The sequence below is a fragment of the Ictalurus furcatus genome, chromosome 7, assembly GCF_023375685.1.
Source record: "Ictalurus furcatus strain D&B chromosome 7, Billie_1.0, whole genome shotgun sequence".
Taxonomy (NCBI): Eukaryota; Metazoa; Chordata; class Actinopteri; order Siluriformes; family Ictaluridae; genus Ictalurus; species Ictalurus furcatus.
The window spans coordinates 6,906,348-6,916,765 of record NC_071261.1 but is presented as its reverse complement, the minus strand read 5'-3'; the positions used below and the strand labels follow the sequence as shown (position 1 = coordinate 6,916,765).

The 10,418-nt window shown below is 41.0% G+C and overlaps 1 protein-coding gene across 2 annotated transcripts; it reads left to right on the top strand.

The window, feature by feature from the left end:
* Nucleotides 1-2,319: 2,319 nt before the first annotated feature.
* On the top strand, nucleotides 2,320-7,563 carry zgc:136930 (uncharacterized protein LOC563946 homolog). 2 transcript variants are annotated; one of them, XM_053628052.1, is made up of 10 exons: nucleotides 2,320-3,162; nucleotides 3,323-3,383; nucleotides 3,470-3,565; nucleotides 3,657-3,836; nucleotides 3,986-4,111; nucleotides 5,303-5,523; nucleotides 5,632-5,669; nucleotides 6,420-6,500; nucleotides 7,218-7,256; nucleotides 7,444-7,563. In XM_053628052.1, exons 1-10 carry the CDS (start codon nucleotides 2,393-2,395, stop codon nucleotides 7,494-7,496), a joined length of 1,665 nt encoding a protein of 554 aa, XP_053484027.1. In that variant the 5' UTR covers nucleotides 2,320-2,392; the 3' UTR covers nucleotides 7,497-7,563. The 2 variants fall into 2 exon arrangements, with proteins under 2 accessions (XP_053484027.1, XP_053484028.1); XM_053628053.1 differs by lacking the exon at nucleotides 6,420-6,500 and having other exon boundaries at nucleotides 2,321-3,162.
* Nucleotides 7,564-10,418: the final 2,855 nt, after the last annotated feature.

The window sequence follows — 10,418 nt, the reverse complement described above, 5'->3', positions numbered from 1 at the left end:
TGCATTCAATTAACAACTTTTTTTTAAAGAGAATGTAACAGGAAGTATCATGTCACCCCCTTGTTTTTGCTCATGCTAATATCTAATAGAAAGTATACTTTCACCCCCTTGTTTTTGCTCATGCTAACATCTAATAGAAAGTATACTTTCACCCCCTTGTTTTTGCTCATGCTAATATCTAATAGAAAGTATACTTTCACCCCCTTGTTTTTGCTCATGCTAATATCTAATAGAAAGTATACTTTCACCCCCTTGTTTTTGCTCATGCTAACATCTAATAGAAAGTATACTTTCACCCCCTTGTTTTTGCTCATGCTAACATCTAATAGAAAGTATACTTTCACCCCCTTGTTTTTGCTCATGCTAACATCTAATAGAAAGTGTCATTTCACCCAGTGGTTTTTGGCACATGCTCCTAATGTTCTTATATTTAGCTGTATTTTGACATCACCTTGAGTGGCATGGTCTTGCAGTGGGTAGAATTACTGCCTGGGGTAGTTCCTGAGTTCAGGTTATTGTCTGTGCAGAATTTCAAATGTTCTCCCCTTGTTACTTCTTTTTTTTTTTTTTTTTTTTTTTTTTTTTTTAAGAGAATGTGACGTGGATGTTGGTGACGGACTGGTTTTTGGAGTATTTCAGAAACTGCTGATTTTCATATACAACAGTTTACACAGAATGGTGCGAAGATGCACAGCAGTTTACACATTATGGTGCGAAAAACAACAACAAAAAAAACCCCACCAGTGACTGGCAGTTCTGCAGATGGAAATACCTTGTTGATAAGAGAGGACAGAGGAGACGGTTCAAACTGGTTTGAGCTCACAGGAAGGCTACAGTTATCCTTGAAGCACTCTTTACAACCTACAACATCTTAGAATGCACAGCATGTTGATCCTCAAGGTCAATGAGCTGCAGCAGCAGAAAGTCACATCGGTTTCCGGCCAAAAAACGGAAACTGAAGATGGAGTGAGCTATGGGTCACTTTCAGTCTTAGTACAATGTTCCTAATGAAGTGAGCATAATGTCTGTACAGTGGATCTAAAATGGCAGGTTTTTGTGAGGTAAAAAAAAAAAAAAGAAACCAAGATCAATCGTGTCTGAACCTTTTTTTAAATTTTTTTTTTTTTTACCTTTATTGTGAAATTTTAACCTAGCTAGTTAGTTAGCTAACTAGGAGTCTTACATTGCACCATTCTCTTACCATTGTGTTACACTTCCATTCAAAGTGTTTACAAACAAACACATTTGCTCTTCTCGGGCAGAAAAGAATGGAAAAAAAATATATAGCATTATGTACTGTTGATTTTATTACGAAGTTAAAAATGACACCTGATATAATACGAATCTTAATTAGAATATCTAAATCCAACAAAGTTTTAAAATAACATTTTAGTAACTTTAAAAAGTGGACCAATATAGACAAGAAAAATAGTGGTATTACCCTAGAGTTGCTGATTTTGCACTGTACCAGGTGCTGCCTGTATGGTTATGTAATCATGACTTTGGTAGGGTGCCAGATTTGTGACATGAGAAACGCTATGCTTCACCTGACAGAGAGGCAAGCAGGTGATGCCAATGCTTCAGGCAGCAAGCGCTGCTCAAATCTCCCCTTTAGGTTTCAAGACCAGGCAGAGCCTGTCAAATTCCAGGTTTTATGAGCAACTCTGTTGAAAAAGATTTCTGATGAATCAGCGGATCTCCAAAAAAAGCCAGTTATTTTATAAAGTAAAATTGTTTCTGCACTTGTTTTAGGTGCTCTATAGAAAGGATCTCATGGTGAGTACTTCATGGTGCAGATATGGAACCAAAAGACAGTTACAGATTTGTCTCTCTGGGGATAACATCTGAGGAAAAGTTCTATGTGCAATCCTACACCAGGGGGTTTTCCTATCAGAGAGGGTTCAAAGTATAACCCCTTTAGGAAGCTAAGAATGCTTAACTGTTTAAAGGACTTTTTTTTTTTCTATACTGGAGTGGACTGTTCCCTTACCCTTTTGGATGGCTGTCAAATATATATTTGATGGGGTGAAATTTCCATCATAAAACAAATCCAGAAAACACTTTTCCAGTAGAGTCTCAAACATCAGTTTGATGGGAAGATTAAGTGTGCGTGACTGTTTAAGGGCATTATAAATCATTCAGTGCTTGATAGTGATCAAGCATAGACTCTTCCCTCAGGGAGAGCTTATGATTTCAAGATCCATGGAATTTGGGGATGGCACAGAAAGCTTAGCATGAAGTCCTGGCACATACTATAGATTAGTGCTGCTCCTCCTCCTCCTCCTCCCTATTCAACACTGCCTCTATATAAACCATTGCAAGTTCAGGGAACTTTGTGCATTCTCCATTTTCTTCATATCGTGCTTGTTCCAGTGATCCACAACTGTCTATAATGGCTTTGTCTTACTCGCTGTCCTCTTCCAGGCTGTCTGGTCTCTCAGCATCTGGAGGTGGGGGAGCCAGATTAGGGTTTGGTGGGTCTGGAGCAGGCCTGGGGCTTGGTCTGGTTCTGGGCAGTGGTGGTGCTGCTGGGGCTGGGTCTGGAGCTGGGGCTGGGGCTGGGTTTGGTCTGGGCTCTGGACTTGGTCTGGGCTCTGGACTTGGTCTGGGCTCTGGACTTGGTTTGGGCTCTGGAGTTGGTCTCGGCTACGGACTTGGTCTGGGCTATGGACTTGGTTTGGGCTCTGGACTTGGTATGGGCTATGGACAGGGTGCAGGTGGTGCAGGGTTGGCACTGGGCAGTGGCGGAGGAGCTGGAGCACTAGTTGCAAGCCCTGCATTTGCCATGGGTCGCACATTTGCAGCTGGTGGGATGACTGCCGGTGCTGCTCTGGCTGGTGGTCCTGCTCTGGGCCCAACTCTGGCTCCCGTCCTATCTCGTGCAGCTGAGAAAACCACGCTGTCCACCCTGAATGACCGCTTCTCTGTGTACATGGCCAAAGTGCGTGCACTGCAGCAGGAGAACGCTGCACTGGAGGCGAAGCTGTCCCAACTGACCGGTGGCACTGACATGTCCCCAGAATCGTCAAGCACTACTACGGTTGAATACGAGACCCAGTTGAACGAGTATCGCACCACTCTGCAGAACCTCACGCTTGACACCATTAAACTGGAGATAGAACTTGACAACGTGCGTGGCACGGCCCATGAGCTCAAGGCCAAGTATGTGTTTGAGTCTGCTTATAAAGCACATAGCATAAAATACTCAGCATAGTGTTGTTTTTGCATATTAGTATATTTAAATAAGATCTTCTCTCTTGCCTTATTTTTCTCAAAAACAGTATTGTTGTATTTATTATTATTACTATTATTTTCTTTAAAGACTTGACTTTGAACAAGGGGTCAGGTTCCAGCTTGAGTCAGACATTGGTGCCATGAAAAAGGTAAGGGGGGGGTGGGGGGGGGACCTTAAGTAGTTTTCATTGTTGTAAGCACAGTTATCTTTATTTATCTCTATTTCTGTCTTCAGGACATTGAAGCAGCATCTGACCTAAGAATTGATTTGGATGCAAAGTTATCCAGCCTTAAGAATGAACTGAACTTTGTCACCAAAACGCAGGAAGAGGTACTTCAAATTTAGACTATTAGTTAACACTTAGCTGCTATTTTAGACTTTTTATTATTTTATTTTAATACATAAATACATCTCTCTTCAGGAGCTTTCTTCTCTGCAGTCCAAACTGGGTACAACGACCATGGACACCTCTGTCTCCATGATTGAAGTGGACACTGGCAAGTCGTTTGACATCTCCACAGCACTCAACAAGATGCGAATGGAGTACGAGAAATCCGTCCAGCAGCACAGAGAGGAAGCCGAAGCCTACTACAAACTCAAGGCGAGCATATAAGAAATGCCTTAGGGGTTATCTTTAATTCTACTCTTTTAATTCCTTTTCTGTTACTACCTAAATGAATCTGATTGTCAGTATTAAACCAGTCCGGGTCCCAGAAACTAAGCAGTATACTCTCTCTCTCTCTTTCTTAGATGGATGAAATACAGACTGCTAATGCTAAGAGCACAGAGGCGGTGTCATCCACCAAAGCCGAGATCACAGCAGCCAGGAAGGAGCTACAGGCGCTCGGGTTAGAGTTACAGGGCCTTCTCTCACAAGTGAGTGTTCGATACGTAAAGATTCACATGAAGTAAGAACGCCTACGACCAAAGCTCCACTAATCATTTTCATTTTATAAAACGATAGCATTATTAAAGATTACATTCAACTTATTATACATTTTCGAAATGCTATTGGAATCAGTAGCAGTGATGACGCATAGCACGTGAAGGTTATTTAAATTAAATCAGTAATTAAGACACACGTGTGCTGACGTCTGTGCGCATGTTCATAACTACATTTATCGATTATTCAATTGCAGAATATTCAGATATAGTTCATTTGATCTCAGTGGGCAGTGTGTTTGAATAACAAGCAACACCTGATGTACAGCTGATACACTCAGTGTGGTGTGGTTGTTGGTGCCAGGTGGACCGCTTTGAGTATTTTAGAATCTACTCATCTCCGGGGATTTGCACATTCTCTAGAGTTTACTTCAAATGTGAAAAACAAATCATCCAGTGAGCGTGAAACTGTGCTAAGTTAAAATCCCAGGAGATCAACAGTTTCTGAAATATTTAAACCAGCCCACCTGGCACCAGCAGCCTTTCCACAGTCAGAGTCAGTGAGATCCATTTTTTTTTCTCTCATTCTGACATCTGATGTGAACATTAACTGAAGTTCTTGATCTGAGTTTGGTTATCCCCGTCATCTAAACATAATTTCCTCTATTGTCTGGGGGATTTTTTATATTCTGGGGACTTTATAAAGAATGAAAGCATGTCTGTAAACTGACAGAACAGGAAACAAATGCTTGCTGGGCATGTTTTGTGGGGCCAAGAGACAGCACTGCTTAGTTCTCATCGATTATCATATTTACCATAAATCACAGTTGACAGGTACAGGAAACAGAAGGCACAGGAAGTGGTTTGAAAGTCAGTACCGCAGGACGAGAAGAGCTGCTTCTCACAGTGTTTGCTCTCAGAGAAAGTACAAATCCTAGCTTGCAAACATTCTGACATTACTGACTCGATTGTATACCATGCAGAGAAGTGTTGAGAAGTTAGGTACTTTCTGGCAGGTTCATGCACACTATGGCTTGTAGCGTAATTTCTTAGTACTCCTTGGTTTATTTGTTTCATGTCAAATCTACTGAATGCAGTGTAGCATTCTCAAGAAAACCAATCTCACCACATTGAACTGAAAGTAAAAGAATCTATAAAGTGATATCTATATCTTTGTTTTCCCAGAACATGTCCCTGGAGCAGAGCTTGGCAGAAGCTAATGCTCAGTCCAGCGTGGGCGTGGCTGAGCACCAGGCCCAGATCGCCAGCCTCACGTCTGCCATCGAGGCCGCTAAACATGACCTTCACAAACAGATTCTAGCCTACCAAGAGCTGCTAGACGTCAAACTGGCTCTCGATGTGGAAATCGCCACCTACAGAAAACTCCTGGAGGGAGACGACTTCAAGTGAGCCTCGTTCAAATCAGACTCATACCACAACACCAATAAATATACCTCCACAAGAGGTTTGACATCTTTTAATCCGCACTCTCTCTTTCTTTTTCCTGTTTTCAGACTGCCAGAATTTACAGAGACGTCCTACACTTTCTCAGGTGAGAGCAGACATATGTTCAATGAAAACGGGGTTTTTAGATGATGAGATTCCTGGCTAACTTGGTAACCAAACTGAGGTGTTGTTATATCATAGATTTGGTGATTGTTTAGACTACTTAGCAACCGTTGCCTGGCTCACCTCTAAACTTCACATCTTTGTGGTAGAGGCCACATAACATCATATCATATCAACAACATATTCTTGCTCAATACAGTCATATCCACCAGCTTTTTACTTGTCACTCAACAGCACTGGAAATGAAGGGGGGTAAAAAATCTATCCTTAATTATTATTATTGGTTTTTTTTTACAACGAAGCAAGCAGGATCATGGATGTAACAGTCATAAGAGAAGCATATAAGCACCATCAGCAACTTTTTAGCTGACTGCATCACTGATAGCGGTGAAAATCAGTTGTTGATCACATGACACAACACTTCTTCAAAATATAATCATTAGTGTGACCTTTAGATCATTAGATCACATTTTTTTTTTTTTTACTCACACACTTACTTTAATCTTAGACACTAGTTGCCAAAAGGTTTCATTTTGGTCCAAAAACCATCCCATCCCTTAAACCTTTGAGCTCAACATAAATCAAACAAATGCTGGTGCTGAGGACAAAGCCATCACATTTGATATATTTGCGCTTTGCACAAGTTTTTGTATCCGTATAGTAAAGGGGACCAGATTCCTGAGGCGTGGGGGTGGACGTGGCCCTCTCTTATCTACAATTTTCCGTCTTGTAGGGAGTGCCCCGGCCAAAACCAGCACGCCCCAGGACTCACCCCACGTCTCCGTGGAAATACACTCTAGATACATCCACAAAGGCAAGTCCTCTTCAACCAAACGCCTACGGTGTAGTCTTACCAAAAGCACAACTGATATGTGGCATTTGATGACTTTAGGTATGGTTCAAATTAAGGATGCATCAATACCATTGAAAAATTTATATGAGTACAAGTACATGTTTTTAGGTGCGTGTGTATACGGACAGAGATACTTGTCTGTTATATAGCGATAATGTGTAATAATGAGTAAACTGCTTGGTATTAAGCCATCGGGGGAATCATGGAACATTCTATTTATCTGAGTGCGCACCAGTATCAGTGAGTGTGATCGTTAAAAAATGAATGCAAGGGGCCTTGAATTGCACCTGACAATGGCAGGCGAGGGGAAAGGAAGTGTTTGTGTCTCAGTGTTCATGTGACAGTTTCTCTGTACATTCACTTCACTGCTCTATACTAGCAAATGCCTGGACGATACATATATATACGCAAAAATGTATAGTCCAGATCCATATATATATATATATATATATATATACATGTCTACCGATGATTGCAGTAGAGTGTTTGTCTGCAGTCCTTCTTCTGCCCCTGTTTCATAACTGCCATTGTTTATCGCATGAATAAAGTCAAGCTAGGATAAATGAGCTAGTTAATCCAAGGTAGCACAGAATGCAGTTTTGTCAGTATTGTTTGTACCACTTGCATTTTTAAACTTCAATTTCTCTCCATTTTTAAAAAAAAAAAAAAAAATCCCAGCTGGCGGAGGTGGAATTCAAATCAAAGAGCTAATCACAGGTACGTATCAGACACACCTTCACTTCACTTCTGAATCATGAGCAGTCCATGGTCTCTTGTATGAAGGTAGATCTGACATGCCTTCAATACAGGGAGATGACCAGTTGACTTTTATAAACATCTTTCATGTCGTGACTTTTATCTTTCAGTATCTGACTCTTTTCTTTCCTCTCTTACTTTACAATAGAGCACACGGAGACTTCAGCCATCAGTGATGCAGGCACTCCAGAGTCCTATTGAATGCCAAGGGATTGTTTGCAACAAACAGCCCTCAATGTTATTCCAATAAAGCAGCAGTCCAAATATATGTTCTCGTTTCCTTGTCCCCTTGGATCCCCCCTATTAGGGATGTAACAATGAATACAAGTTACTTAGAATGTGCAGATAATAACAATAATGAGTCTTTATTGGTCACATATACATTACAGCGCAGTGAAGTTCTTTTCTTCGCATACCCCAGCATGTTAGGAAGTTGAGGTCAGAACGCAGGGTCAGCCATGATACAGCGCCCCTGGAGCAGAGAGGGTTAACAGCCTTGCTCAAGGGCCCAACAGTGACAGCTTGGTAGTGCTAGGGCTTGAACTCCCGACCTTAAGATCAATAACCTGAAGCCTTAACCGTCAAGCCACCATAATATGTTCTAAATGGATATCAATACAGATATAAATAAGAGGACCACTATTAAAAAAAAGTTTCACAGGGCATTAGGACTCCACGTGATCAAGTGTGGGTGAACGGTCAGATATGAAGCTTGTGAGACAAAGAAAGACCATGTTCATTAACACGTAGTGACTTAGCAAATGCCTGGTCAGGATCACATGGCTTTAAATTAGGCTACTAGTTCTTTACGTACGGGGGCATAGTGGTAGGGATATATATATATATATTGGGTAACGTATATATTGATACGGATATTTGGAGCACTACACGATACAGATATTGTCAATGTATTTCACCCCTAGTCAATACTCTAGCATTAAGTACCATAACAAAGCAGCGAAATTCAATTTACAGGTGGATCTGTATGCAAAATCACCTGTATAATAACCATGCAATATTTCTAGATTGCTAGCTGTTCAAAAAAAAAAGAAAAAAAAAGAAACTTTTTTATATACACTAAATGGTGTTCTCTTTTCAAATACACTTTTGAGAGAAAACAATGCAGATGCACCTGATCTCTGAGGCGCTTTCGCTGTGAGACATAGCGGAAGCTGCTTACAAACTGTTCTATTTTAACGTTGTTTTTTCCTCTCCTATGTCTGGCTCACCCACTCGATAGCCACAGGTTACTCTCAAGACATCATGTTGTGTGTGTCTGTACAGATAGGTGGTATTGTATGTGTTTTTGGTCCGGCACTGCTGCAGTATTATCGACACATAGTGACTAGATTATTAGATCAGTTTTGCAGAAATGCATCACAATTTAACTCCTTAAAATCCCAGCATATTATTTGGTTAATTCATCTTCTATATTCTGGTACAGGTATGAATTGTTTAGCAAGTGGGCCTGCATCAGTGTATCATTGGTGTCAGGGTGAGCTGTCTCATTTCGGATATATTGCCATCCAGTAGTTTTCTCCCAATCTCCCAATATTATAATAAATGCTTAAAAATAAATGCACCTATTATGGTTTTTCAAACATTACCTTTCATGTAGTGTGTATATAGAGCTGTTTGTGAATGTAAAACGTCTGCAAAGTTTCGAAAATCAAAAGCGCACGACAAACGTTAAGAGTTATCGACTCCTAAAAGAAGGAACCGATTCTGAACGGCTGAAACGATTCTTTAGTGATTCCAGACTTTACGTCCTGTACGAACCTACGTAGGTTTGCAACAGAAAGCCCCGCCTCTGGTCCTCATCGGCTGCTCGCTGACAGACGGAGCTGAAACTCATTATGGTAGTGGGCGTTTCCTTTTTGAAACAGCGGTAAACCAATCATAAGAGACTGGGACATCTGACCAATCAGAGCAGAGTATGCTCTCTGAATGGAGGAGTTTAGAATGAATCATTTAGAACGGATCATTGAACGAGTCGTTTGTGACACTGGGGAAAAAGCTAATGCTGCAGTTTAAATTATGAGCACGTTAGAGTTAGATATGTAACTAGCATTCTGTTTCACAGCTCCAAACTTAGGGCTGGTGAATATCATCTAGATAAAATACACCACGATGCCATGAGGAACGACCCACTGACTGGAAAGGTGCTCGGAGATGTCTGCTGCACTCATGGCACTATAAGGGTCTTTTAGGGAACCCCTAAAAGAATGTATGAAGTATGTATGAAGTATGCTGCTAGACGGTGGGGGGGTGGGGGGGGGCTGTCTACACTGAAGGTGCAGACCGTCTAGCACCGTCTAGTAGCATACTTGTCAAGTCTGATGGTTTACTTTGTGTGACTCATGTTTTTGTTTTGTTGCGGTTTCAAGCATATCTCCGGGGGGGGTTCCCTAAAAGAATAAAAACAAGAAAAAAATGTTTGTTCCACAAAATACATGGGTGATGCATATTGTCATCAGAGCAACACTGGGTTCAATAACCTATTTAGGTCCATCCAGTGTAACCGGCCAATTCTGCTTGTTCAGATCAAGCTCAATAAACCTCCAACATTGGATGCTAATGAGCAACCAGCAACTAAATGGCTATGGGAAGACTTCAGTTTGAATGCACAGGGAAGTCAAAACTATGGGAACACTATAGGTGTGATGCAAAGGTTGTGGTGCCGGGGTTGTTTGAAACGTAAAAAGAAGACACTGCTGAAATATACTTAAATTACATACTTAAAAACACTGACACTTGTAACACTGATAGTGTCCGCAAAAATGTTCAAGAGTGGAATGGTGCCATTACTATTTTGAACATACTATTTACAGCCAGCGTGTAGGTTGTTGGTTGACCAGACGTTTCCAAAAAACATCTGGCTTATCAGATTCTTACACTGACACATGCACAGATATAGGGCACTTTGCTGCATGAGTTATGGATAAAAAGATTTTTTAACAGACATTTCATTAAATCTTCAAGTAGGTAGCCACTTGCACTTGTATGACCGCAAATACGGTAAACTTTGTCATGATGGGCCGGCGTTCCTGAAAGGACTTGTTATTTCTCCATTACAATAATTTTCTCAGAGCCATTCAATTTAAATTAAACGGTCATCATTAG